At 45.9% G+C, this 13,391-nt stretch overlaps 1 protein-coding gene across 2 annotated transcripts; it reads right to left on the bottom strand.

The window, feature by feature from the left end:
• Positions 1 to 1,938: 1,938 nt before the first annotated feature.
• On the bottom strand, positions 1,939 to 13,391 carry UNC119B (unc-119 lipid binding chaperone B). 2 transcript variants are annotated; one of them, XM_063086027.1, is made up of 5 exons: positions 13,136 to 13,391; positions 10,317 to 10,430; positions 7,935 to 8,046; positions 7,632 to 7,804; positions 1,939 to 5,754 (listed from the first exon to the last, which is right to left on the bottom strand). In XM_063086027.1, exons 1-5 carry the CDS (start codon positions 13,377 to 13,379, stop codon positions 5,642 to 5,644), a joined length of 756 nt encoding a protein of 251 aa, XP_062942097.1. In that variant the 5' UTR covers positions 13,380 to 13,391; the 3' UTR covers positions 1,939 to 5,641. The 2 variants fall into 2 exon arrangements, with proteins under 2 accessions (XP_062942097.1, XP_062942098.1); XM_063086028.1 differs by having other exon boundaries at positions 7,686 to 7,804.

The raw sequence follows: 13,391 nt of genomic DNA, 5'->3' as shown, positions 1-13,391 counted from the left end.
GGGTTCCGGACTGCAAGGGGCGGGGCCGGCGACGACGCAGGGCGGGAGGCCACGCCCTCGGGCCGCGGAGGCGGGGCCGTCACGCGCGTGCGCGCGCGCGTCCGGGGGCGGGGCCTACGTCAAGTCTTCCCACCGGGATGAGTTGATACTCTTCAGCGCGCGTGGAGTTATCTGAAGCAGGTTACCTTGCTGTCATGATCTTGTCTTAAAATGCTGACAGGACAAAGCCAAGGACAGAGTCTCGCATAAAGGCATAGGGGTCTTTTTAAAACTTAAGTGATATAGCAGTCCTCGCCTTAAAAGCCATCGTCGAAGGGCCCTCCTCTCCTAAAATCCAATTCCATGGCCTCAAAAGCTCTCTCGGACCTGCCCCTGCCTGCCTCTCCTTCCCCATGCCCACCGTTTTCTGGTCGTCTTTGCTCCAGCCACGAGGCAGCTCTCCTCTAAGACCCCGAGCTAGTTCTTGACTCTGGGCCTTTGCAATCACTGTTCCCTCTGCCTGGAATGCTCCGCTTCATTCAGTAATCACTCGCCGAGACCCGTCCTGACCACACCAGGCCAGTGTTTCTCCCCCATACGCTTTCCACTCATTGTTCTGTTTATTCACGGCACTTCGCACCTAAAATTATCTTAGTTATCATCTCCCCCACTAGTCCGTTCACTCCAAGAGGGGCAAGGGCCTTATCTTGCACTGGTGCTTAATATTTAGGCCCATGGGATTGGAAGATTTCTTTCCTTCAGAGGTTGTGATGGTGGGGCGGAGCTGCTGCTTCTCTGTTCCACTGTAGTGCTATCTGTTTCACTCCCAGTTGGGGGATGGGGAGACAGAGCCCTGTTGGGAGGAGGAGGGGTGCTGACCCCTAATGTCATGCATTTGATCCCTAGCATCCTCATCAGGACACCACACCTTCACCCTGCACAAGAAACTATGATGATTTCACTTGCCCCACAGTGGTCTCCCATCGGCACAAGTGTGACTCTGCCCTAGCCTCCCAGGTACCCACACATCCCACCAGCTGCCTTTCTCCCCCATAACCCAGCCAGGTATCTGTCCCCAGCACTGACCTTTCTGTCTTCCTCCAAGACCTTGCTCTGCTTCCTAAAGAACAATCAAAACATGCAGCAAAGTCCTTAATATGTTACTCTTCATTTTAAAAAATAGGCTGGCTGGTTATTTTAATTGGTTAGAGCACTGTGTTATTGTTATAACACCAAGGTCAAGGATTCAGATCCCCATGCCAACCAGCCACCAGTAAAAAAAAATGCACTTAAAGGAAAGCTTCTCGATCTATAATACTCTAAAATCAAATGACTGACTGTCTTTGGCAAATGCTCTGAAGTCTCCTTCACCTTTCAGGTATCCCACCTTGGTACCCGCGCTGGGTGGAAGAAAAGAGGAAAAAGCAGGATTATTTCAGGTGCCACAGACCATCTAACCCAGACTCTTATTTTAAAACTGTATTGTGACCAGATATATGGATGAAAGTTTTATACTAAAAGTATACAAGCTTTCCATGAATTGGATAGTGTTTGCAAGAGGCTGGGGCAGAGGAGGAACTGGCCACAAATAAAAGGAACTCAAGGGAACTTTCTGAGTAGGTGTGATGAAATGTCCCATATCATGATTGTGATGAAGGTAATAAGACAGTATAAATTTGTCAAAATGCATCAAATTATACTCTTAAATTATACTTTAATAAGCCTACCTTTAAAACACAGAGGTAAATGGCAAAATATAAAGCAAAAACATTAAACCTAAAGCACAATACTGTTTCCCAGTCACCCTATAAATCAGCTATGCTCATTAAACTATTTACTGAAAGGCCATGTAATAGCCAAGGTAAGAGAAACTTGGAGCCCACCCTCACCCCACCCCTGCTCCCCCCAGCAACACAAGGGGCCCAGTCAGGAGACAAGACAGGGGAGACCTACTGTGAAAATGTTTCTTTTATTACTGTCTCTTGTGGCAAAATAACATTTTATACAAATAAGTCACCTAGTTTACTCTGGACACAAAGGCAATACAAACTGGAATGAGGATCTTGGGTGAAGTGGAAAAGAGGAGGAAGGACAGATCAGGTCATTGATGTTTCTTATATTCTGTGAAAAATAGATTTACAGGGAAAAAATAGACTTTCACAAATTCAATAACTTTACATGATCCTTTGCAAAACAACGGGTAAATCCACCTCCACCAGATCCTTCTTGTGGCTAAGATGTTCTGTGACATGGAATGTAAGTAACATGATGGTTCAGTGATTAGGCTCCTATACAAGGTACAGCAGCATTCTCTGCAGCAGGAATCCTTGTGCACTGGAAAGGAATCTGTGCTGTGATTTTTAGATCAGGCTATCCCCATTCCCAAACCACTCTGACATCATGTTGACATTGGCAACCAAAAGAAAATGACTTCACAGAGAAAAAAGAGTACCCTGGGAGCCTACCAGGGGTGTCAGGACACATTAAGGCAGAATTCATCCAATTTGTACATTAGACACAGTCTATTAAATCTGCTCCAGAAATGAGTTCCACTTCAAGTGAAAAAATAAGTTGAAGATTGCCCAATCGCTGCCATTTCAAGAATCGCCAATCTATAGTTAGCCCCAAACATCCCCAAATCAGTGTCCCTATGTATTGGCAATCAGATGGCCCAAAGACTGAAGTGTCTTCAGGAAGTACATGACCCCGAAAAATGTTTTCTCTGCAAGCCAGCTTTGAGCTAATACGTAAGGAAACAACAGCCTACTTTGGCCCGAAAGTACTTTTAGTTTTTTCCTCTGTTTACCCTTTAGAACACAGAACAAAATAAACCAGGATCTTCTTCAGAGAAGCTAGCTGGGCATCTTAGTCCAAAGGCTTCACAGGAAAAGAAAGGCTTTCTCCAGGAGATTCCAAGGCAGAGGGACAGGGACAATACAGGAGAGGAAGGGGTGCAGGCAGCAGGCCCCGTGGTACCAGGTGGGCCTGACAGTCTGCTGGAATGTGTTCCCCCTGGAGCTACCTCTCAGATGCCAGCTCTTAACAGAGGGCATGGTCTCCCCATGCAGGTAGTTTTTTTTTTTTTCCCCTCCCATTGTATCAGCCACAAGACAAGTGATATCAGGAGACTAGATCCCTTAATAATACAGCCTCCTGATTCATCTTCTGATTGGTTCAATTACTTTCAGAGAAAGCATGATTTCCAATTCTCTCCTCAATTCACGTACAAAAGCTTGAATTTCAAATTCATCCCAGTTAACACTCCAGAGTAGTAATGCTTCTCAAGATTTCCTGAGCAGCTAGACACAGGAACCAGAGCCCCAGATATAGAGCATCATATCTTCAAGGTTGGAGGATGGCAAATCCCTGTCCTACTGGGCACAGATTAAGCACTTGGCCTTAGAATGGTCTCCAGTGAAACTAAGGCAAACTGACAGGGAAGAGGATACCGCACTGCTCAAGCCAGAGTACCTCCCCCATCCTCCGGGTCCTCTTCCTAGCAAAAGTCAACACTGCAGATAAGAGCTAGCACACTAGTGTACAAGATACAGTCTATCCTGGGGCACATTTCCAAACATACTCCATTGAGCAGAGCTCTGGGCAGCTCTGGAAAACACATCCTGGATAATGTTTAAATATCAAATAGTAGAAACTCTCCCAATTGGGCTTCTGTCAGAGAGAAGGGATGTTTCTAAAGCTTGACAGAAACATGCAAATCCCATTAGAGGAGCCACAATGAGAAACAGAAGGTAAGGAGACAGTGCTGATGTCTGCCCACAGATGAGGAGGAGGGGACGATGGCAATGCAGCTTTCCCCAGCAGCATATGGGACAGAGCCACACTTAAGGCACCTGGATTTGTAGTTGACTCCAGTTCTGAGATTCGCCTGGTCTGGTGATGAGGAACCCACTCTGCAAGGTGCATAGTCTCTTCCTTCCCTCGGCGGTTGAAACCAGTACCATCACACAAGGGTATCCTAGGGCTTTCTCAGTGAGAAGGCTGCCAACATATGGCATCGCCGAGACTCTGGCCTGGCACAACACACTGGGCCAAGGTTCAAGGCCACTCACTCTCTAGAATTCAAACAGGGAGCAAAACTGTTTGGCGAATGCACAAGGACTTCTGTGGCAAAGTGCTGGCCCTTCTTTACTGGCCCCACATGGCCTTTTTCCCAAGCATCCTGGGACAAAGCAATCCTGTGACAGGTACTGTGATGCCTCACACACCTGGGCTCTTCCTACTGACACTTTTCATCAATGCTAAATGGACATTGGTACTAAAGTCTGGGCTGAGCACCTAAAGCCATCCACACAGACAACTGCAGGGAACTGAGAAGGTGAGAGTCTGTCCAATAAGAGTCTGAAGACAAAAGTAGCCCACAGGATGTGCAAGGGAGCTTTCTTGAGAGCACATCACACTGACAATCCATTTCAGCCTACTTTGCCCTTGCCAAACACCCAAAACAATTCCAACTAGCAGCTTGAAGGATCAGAATATGCATTACTTAGGTCTGACTTGCCAGGATAATTCCAGAAACTACTTCAGTAGAAAGGCAGACAGGAAAACCCTCCTACATAAGGAATATACAAAAAGTTTCAGAGGCAGATCCTCATCAAAAGCCAGGCTGCTATGTAGAGAAAATCAGATCTTTCCTTTAAAGAAGCTGCTAGTTTGTAACTATACCTTCCCCAGCATGAGTGAGATTAGCCCTGGAAGCCTGATGAATATTATCAGTAGTCTAACCACACATCACAAATGCTGGGAACACTGCTGACATTTTATAAAACCTCACAAAAAGAAGTCCGGAAATAAACAAAATATGACAAGGCCTGCTCTGACCTCAAGAGATACTACTGTTCCATGAGCAAAACCGACACATTCTATCTCAGGAGATACTCAAAGTTAGGAGCCAGGAGAAGCAGAGCAAGCTCATCTGTCCTCCAAAATGAGCACAAAAAGGCAGTGCCAGGCTGAAACCTCAGTCCGTGCTCAGGAGGACTCACTGAGGATCCTGGAAGTCAGACAGATCAGCAGTCCTCTCCACAAAATGGATCTTTCAGTTTGACAGCATCCCCCATCCCTGGTAAATCCATTCTAGGTACCACCCCAGACCTCCACCCCTTCAAATTTCTTCCAGTTGGTTTAAGACTAAGCATAGGCTGAGGACAGACTGTGCTGATGGCAACACCAGAAGTGAGAGGAGGAATTGCCTGGAAGAGGCCTACCTTTAAAGTTCTCACAGCACCCAGGAACCTCAAGGAGAGCTACTAACCTGCACATGGGCCTGGCCAGAGCCTTCTCACCTGGGCACAGCTATGCCCGAAGAGATCAAAGCTTGTCAGGACAACCAGTAGACAGCTAGAACTACATGAAAATAACTTTTCTTTTTATCTGGATTCCAAAAACCCTATCCGAATCTTTTACTTTACTATAGTACTTCTGCGACCTAAGAGGCAGGGGGAGAAAGGGAAGAAAAAATACCAGGGAAGAAAACACAGCACTGTTTGGTACCTCCCTTGGAGCACAGGAAGCTTCCACCCCAGCCCTGGCTTCCCAGGGCCAGATTCCAGGTATGTGTTGACAAACAGCAGCTTCAATCACCTCCGTGTGCCAGGACTATGTGGTTACAGCAAAGCACCTCCCCTGTCCACTCTTGCAGCAGTTACTGGCCTCCATTATAGGCATAATCAGCCTTGTTGTGCATTATCAGCTTGTTGTCAACAAAGTAGAAGCTGTCAGAGCGGGTCTCATAAGGATTTTCAATCATCAGACGAACTGCAAGTCAGGGAAAGGAAAAAAGCAGAGTTATATGTGAGTCTGCCCCACAGGCTAGGTGGAAAAAACTTAGTATCCCCCCCAAAATTCATAAGCCAGTACTTCTGGAAAATGTGAGCATACTATGACAGAATAATGAGGTCAGAATAGAGGGAGCCAGCCCTAGAAGCTGCTGAGACCACAGAGGCCCCCAAACAGAACACGATAATCACTTCAACATAAGGATGCAATCAACTCCCTGACAAGGTCCTCCCAGGTCGTCTCCAGCCTGGGTTCTTACAGTCAACACCCCAAGGAAATGTGCTCACCCTTTTACCAACATAGACCCAGTAGCTTATTTACTCAGTGCTCTCATCTGACCAAAGCAAGCCCTGGCTTCTGGTCTGTGCCCACCTCTACACATTCTAATCCAAACTTAGAAAGCTGTGCCTCCGTGTGCCTGACAAGGAATCTTAGGTGTGGACGAGTGCAGGGGGAAAGGGCAACAGAGATGGCTCAGGCATTAACTCGCAAGTGATCTAGAAATAGGTCTGCTTGGCCTGGGGTCTAAATTTAGCTCTTCTGTTTGTTCAGGCAATTGCCCAGACCTCTTTAACCATACTGGAGAGTAAAGATAATTAACAGTCACTACATCTAATCAATTTGGAGTTAATAATTAAATGACATTTTGAGCCTTCTGGAGGAAATGCTATTGTTTACCATAGTTCTCAAAAGGTAAAACTGATTTTTTAAAGTTCTTTGAACCCACTCAGGCCAAAGCAATTTGGTTTATATCCAGAATACTGACCCCCAAACTCTTTTAGCTTACTTGGCTTCGTGGGTAAAACTTGCACTGCTATACATAATCTCTTCTTGTAAGTATCTACATATTCTGGCCCAGCGTGGAGAGAGGTTCAAGCCAGAATCAGATGTTGTCATGAACACCCTGCCCCACATCTCAGCAATCCTCATTTCACCTGGGAACAGCATTGCCACGAGTTAAGAAGTAGCTGGTTTTCAGATTATGGCAATCTTTAAGGACTTGGGATTCTGAGAAAACCAGGTGGCATATGTGGATCCTTCCCCATAACACAACTAAAGCCCACCACTCTTTACAGGACTCCACTCACGTCTTCATAAATGTTCTAAAGCAATCTTCCCTAATTACTAAAAGATGATGCTAACCTGAGATAGCTAGCCCAAAGTCATAGAAACTGACACAGCCTGTTTTCTCTCTCTATAGTACAGTCCATATCTTCCCTCACCTGGGCCACACAATGGCCTTCTCCCTCTAGTGCCTTCTTCAGTTCCAACTTCATGTAACTGCAGGACTACTCACCTAAGACAGTGCTTCTATCACCTCACTCTTTCTGCTCCAAAACCTCCAACAGCTCCCTAGTTCCTGTTGGATCTAACAGTTTATCTAATCAACCCTCCCTTTTGCAGAAAATAAGACGAAGGAGGTCCTCAGGCCTTTGATTCCATTTAGCCTTAACGAAATCTAGCTCTGTTCAAGGAAAAAGTGGAGGGTCAATGACCAGGACACAGTAGAAAACCATGACTAAGAGTGGCTAGGAGAAGTGCTTCATCTGATCACAGGCTGAGGGATTGTAACAGGCCTCCTCTTATCTCCCTCGGGCACTCCCTTTCCCACAGCTGGCATCTAAAAAGGATGTCCCGTATTATTAAAACTTTCAATGCTCCCATATAGGCAGAGTCGGAGCTTGAAACAAAAAACAGGAGAAATAGGAAGTGAGAAGCCTGAGGTCAAATGACCAGATACCCATCATGTCACTATTGCCATGTGACTAAAAAGGGCATTGGACCAGATGGCTTTCAAAGTTCATTCCTTCTAGCCCCCAAAATCTAGAACGCTGTAAGAGTCAGGGAATACATACTGACATCCTCAGAAAGCTGGGGAAATTCATAGATATGTTCACAAGTGTTCCTACTGTTGGGGATGCAGAAGCCAAAACCAAAGTCAAAGTTTTTCAGCAAGCGTTCCCGGAAATAGTGCCGTTCAATCATCCGGAAGTTTGACACAGGTTTGTCTCCCACTGTGAACTCCACCCTGCAAAATAAATCTCTGTGAGCCCTACTGTGCCTCCTCCCTCCTCTAAAGCCAACCCAAGACCCAACCAACAACATTCTTCTCTATGAACAAGCAGAATGTTCTACCCTCAGGAAATAACGGTACTCACGTAGCCCCGACTGTGCGGAGACGGAGAAATGCTGGTGTGAACTGATAGCGGACGAAACGCCCTGCACTGATATCCACATCTCCACCTTCCTCCTCTTCCTCCTCCTCCTGGTCTGAAAGAGCACACAGAATCTTAAGTGCACCATCTTGGCACTATCAGTTCAAGAGTTCTACCACCAGTCCAAACAGCACAATGACAACCAATGAACAGTACTAACACCAACAGTAGGGATGGCCAATATTTACTGCATATTTACTATATGTCAGGCCCTGTGCTAAATGCTTCATAGAATTCTAATAACCCTTTTTACAGATCAGAAAGCTCATGTTCAGAGAGATTAAGTAACATGTCCATAGTCCCCCAAATAGTAAATGGAGGGAACAGGGATTTGAATCCAGGTCCATCTAACTTGAGGCCTATTCTTCAACACTAAGCTATTTGCTTTTTATATAATTTGGAAGCTTGGGCCATATCTTAATTGTGAAACCGGAAACACAAGCTGGGTAATAGGCCCCTGACATGGTACATATTATACAGATTAAGTTTGTTTTTGACCAAGTTGAAGTGCTAGCCACTAACCAAAGGCACAAGGCTACAAAAGTTGAAACTATTCAAAAAGTTCCTTCAGAGATACAAAAACTTCTGACAGGGGCAAAGACAAACCACTAGAAGAAATTTTGTTTTAAATGGAAGACACTGACCTACAGCCTTAGAGTACTGTACTTCCTCAGACTGATGCCTATTCCAGGACCTACCCTCTGACCACCTGGGAAAGGGTAAAGCAGAAGGGCAATAAACCAATGTGTGGGGCCCCCACAAGGTTAATGCTGGTCTTTGGTATAGTCCATTCCTGAACCTAGGAGACAAAAGATTTGTGAAATAAATCAGAGAACCCTTCTAATATGAACATGGAGTTAGTACCCTCCAATGCCCAATAAGGATATCTTCTCCAGGTCTAGGCTGAACATGTGTACTACATGGAGAAGTCTTTCTCAGTATCAAACATTTTTGCTTGTGACAAGTCCAAGAGCAACTGGGTAACCAGACTGAGTAGGGGTTCATAGCCAGAGACTCTAAAGCCCTGGCTCCAACCATGCGATTCCAAGAGTCAGACCAAACCTTCTCAGGGGAAGGAATTTGAATTCCTAAGAACAAGTGCTACAGGAAGGTACTGATTCAGTGTGAGAATATTCTAACTGAATCAAGACGCTTAAGTGTAAAGACTGGTGAGATGGAAAATCAAGATACTTTATACTATCTGCAGCTGACCTTCCTGAGACAGTTCAGTTTTATACTGAAATGACTACTCTGTGCTGTCTAATCCAAACCCACATACCTGTAGTAGCCCTGAGGTCCTTGAAACGTCCTAAGTACTGGGACGTGTGGCTTAGAGATGAGAACATCACAGACCCAGGAAACTGGATGGCCCTGACTGACTGTCCCAATGTAAGTAACCAAACTTGAGCCTTTAGGCACCTTGGGCAGTACTAGACTATGATGTCCTGGGCTTTATAATTAACCTGACCTGAGACTTTCGCAGGATAGTCTTTTGACTTCTCTGGGATACTAATACCTGTTCTACCAAATTTGCAGGCTCAGTAGCAAATAGATGAGAAAAGTTATTATTACAGACCGCAGTTTATATACTATAAAGGGTATCTGTACCCATGTTCTAACAAATGACTAACTCCAGGGGGCGCTAAATCTCCAACGAAGTGCTCCAAAGACTTGTGTGGTCCCCTGGTCGGAAATGAATCATCTTCATTTCTGATGAAGATGGAACCGCCTCACCAGCACAGGAAGACACTATTCAAGGCTAATTTAAGGAATCTTGAATAGATGAGTTCATAAAATCTGTTCCTTCAGAAAAGGGTAGAGATTAAATCCAAACTAGGACTTACTGGGAAATCCAAGGCACTTTTTAAAGGAGATTGAGAAGACTGGGGTGAAAATGCCTCATGGTCTAGCCTGGAATCTTCAGTATCGCCCTTCCAGATGACTCAAGGCTCAGATGAGTTCTTCTTGTTATAATTTAGTTTCAAGGATTCCTTTTCTAATTGGAGGCAATACGATAAGATGAAAGAGCAGAGGACCGTAGGAAAGTGTCTCTTGGAGATTCTGGGCATCGGCTCCTTCTCTATAAAATGGGAGGATAATAACTCCTCACAGTGGTGTGAGGATTGCCTAAGCTGATGTGCAGAAAGATGGAACAAAGTGACCAGCACTGAGTAGATACTCAACAAATAGCCTCCGAACACAGCTTCAAACCAGCACACCTGAAAGGCCAGGCCCAAGAAATACGATGCAAAGGCACACAAATATTCGTGTTTCTAAGACCTTTTGCTCCAACTGTCAAGTGGTCACTATGACATTGAGGCCTACCTGAAACACAAGGTTTGGCAATCTCAAAAAGCACTGTCCCTGTTTCCAGATCTCGAATTTTGAAGCGGGTGAAGTCAATACTGTAGATGTTGTCTTCAGGTTTACATAAATAATCTGAAAATGAGAGCAAGAAACCAATGCTATTAAATAATTCTCCAAAACTACCATTTATTTCATTTTCAAGTTTTGAAGCAAACTCAAATTTTTTTTCCTACATAATTCACTTAAGATACCCCCCAGAACTTTCTTTTGTGTTATCATAAGCAAAAGGTATATGGACAAAATTAGGGAATCGAAAAAAGAAAAAAAGGGCAGGGTCTCAGTTTGGATGTAAGATTATCATAATACTTTTAGAAACAGGGATAGTAAAAGGGGATTTCTTTGGAAATACCAACAAATCTTTCATTATCTATCAACTTGGATGTCATAACAGGACAGGATGTTTTTTACAAATCTATTTTTAAAAATTTATACTGATCTAATGGATAAATACAGTGGTTGTCAACCATGAGTGTGAGAAAGCAGGGATCAGCAAACTTTTCTGTACAGGGCCAGGTTATAAATAAATTAGGCTTTGCAGCCACATGATTTGTCACAAGCACTCAACTCTGACATTGTAGCACAAAAGCATCCACAGACAATACACAAATGAATGACTGTGGCTATATTCCAATAAAACTGCATTTATGGACACTGAAATATGGAATTTATATAATAACCACCTGTCACAAGATATTATTTTGATTTTTTTTCCAACCATTTGAAAATGTAAAAACAAGGGACCAGCCAGTTAGTTCAGTTGGTTAGAATATGGTGTTATAACACCTGGGTCAAGGGTTCTGATTCCTGTACCAGCCAGCCACCAAAAAAAGAAAAAGTAAAAGTCATTCTTAGTTTGTGGGTGGTACACAATCACATAGTGGGCCATACATACACAGGTAGTAGGATAAATTTGCCAGTGAGAGCATCAGGCCAAAGTGAAGCACAGCCTACAACAGCCTGAGCAGCTAATCAAAATAGTACCGATCACAGAAAATTTCATTTATTTCTTTCTATGATGACTCCTGATAGCATCTTCTCCACAATTCATTTTGACACTTTAACTTATATTGCTTGCTTGTGTTAGTTGTTTCATGTTCTACAATCTGTCTCTCCAGTAAAATGGCAAACTTGAGAGCTAATGATTATTCTGTAACTCCAAAAAAGGCTGACATTGGTTCCGCACCTTTAGAAGGTACTCAATAAATAACCTGCTGAATGGAACAGACAAGACATTAGGAAGAGTAACAAAATCCATAGGTCACCAAGCTCAGATCTGTGGCTTTCTCCAAGCTGCCGAGGTGAGTTTGGGTAATGGCACCACTCCCAATACCCCCTACGGGACCTGAGTGCCCACTGAGAATGATGCTTAGGAGCAGGCATTAGAACGGCCTAACTCACCCTTGATATCAGGAGAGAGATGAGGTTACAGAGGTCAGGGGCTGAGCGTTTCTGTACTTTCAAAGCCCCAAATAAAACTGGGTCAGAACAGAAGCAGCTTTTTCACAATATTTCAGTGAAAATGAGTGGTAAGACTGTCTGAAGACACTCAGGCAGGCAAAGTGCTGTCCCAACCCGAACAGTAATGTAAAATGGGGACATCAAAATATACAGAATCAAATTTAAAGTATTTTAGGAAATGGGAATTCCTTTCACACAGGCTGAACCAAGGCCCACGTCCCCCAAACTCCCATCCCCCAAATGCTGGAGCTGTCACTAGCAACCTGAGGTACACATGAGCAGCCCTGGTCTGACTACTAAAGCAATTAAGCAGGCAACACCACAGCAGCCTTCAATCCATAAAGGGGCTGCTTCTGCAGGGTTAAAAGTGTGCAGGGCAGGGGGATGGGCAGAGAAAGCCAGGCCCAACCAGGTGACTACAAAGTCCTGGGGGGAAAAAAGCAGCAAAAGAAAGGCTGTCAAGTCAGGGCTAGGCTCGGCAGAGAAAAGAAAAAGGAGATCATCCAGGACAGGGAATGGGCAATATACTTCTTCCCACCCTTCCTTATATCAATGAAAAGGCTTAGAATAGTTGCCTTTTATATATAAAAACATTTCTGAAACTGACATAATTCTTAATTCACTAGAACAAATGTCAAAAACAGGATTCACATGTCGGAGTTCGTACATAAATTGAAACTTTATTTTTTTTTAATGTGGCACAGTTTTAAATTTGCGCGAAATGCCACGGTCATATGTTTTGAGGAAGGAAGAGTCCACCTGCACCCAAAGGGGCAACGCTTGGGACCAAAACGGGGAGGGGGCCAAGGCAGAATGGGGGAGGGGCTGTCAGGGGCCGGAGCGGAGGGAAATGCAGAGAAAGTAGATAGGCGCTCTGGCATGGCAGAGGGCTGCGGAAGCTGGGGGTAGACCGGTTGCGGGGGGCCTGGCTGCGCGGGTACCTCACTGACGGAGGGGGGTCTAGGCTGAGAGGGGCCCATTTACTAGGAGACAGCGGCCTCCGCTGGATCAAACGAACGGGGCCCCCCCACATAAACAGTTCCAGCAGAGGTGGGGCACGGTCCGGCCTCGGCGGGCAAGGGGAAGCCTGACGTGGCCGGACTCAGGGGAATGCAGTCAAGCCCAAGGAGAACCCCTTCCCCACCAGGCCTAGTGAGAGTGGCGAGGGCAGACCTGGGCCGGCGGAGCGGTGGGAAGCGCGGCCTGACCGGCCAAGGGGGCCTGGGTGGACCCCGCGCCAGGCGAGCGCCGGATCTTCTGAAGGCTACAGAGGCCCGGGGCCCGGCGCGAGGGGAGGGCGCGGCCAGCCCAGCACTCACTCTCCGTGACCCGGCTGAGGCGCAGGACGTGCTCGGGCCGGATGGTGTCCAGCGCCAGCAGCTCTTGCTCCGTGACCGCTGCCCCGATGCCGTCATCGGCCGCGTGGTGGGGCGCCTGCCGCCGCGCCTTGAGCCGGTTCAGAACGCCGCCGCCCGCCTTCTTCTTCTCTTCCTTGCTAGCCACCAGCCCCCCAGGTCCGGATGCAGACCCCGCCGCCGCGGCCCTCGGGTTCGACCCGCTCATCGCTCCGCCGCC

Source organism: Cynocephalus volans, chromosome 2, assembly GCF_027409185.1.
Source record: "Cynocephalus volans isolate mCynVol1 chromosome 2, mCynVol1.pri, whole genome shotgun sequence".
Lineage (NCBI taxonomy): Eukaryota > Metazoa > Chordata > Mammalia > Dermoptera > Cynocephalidae > Cynocephalus > Cynocephalus volans.
The sequence above is the reverse complement of the archived record's forward strand: the minus strand, read 5'-3'. Positions and strand labels throughout refer to the sequence as shown.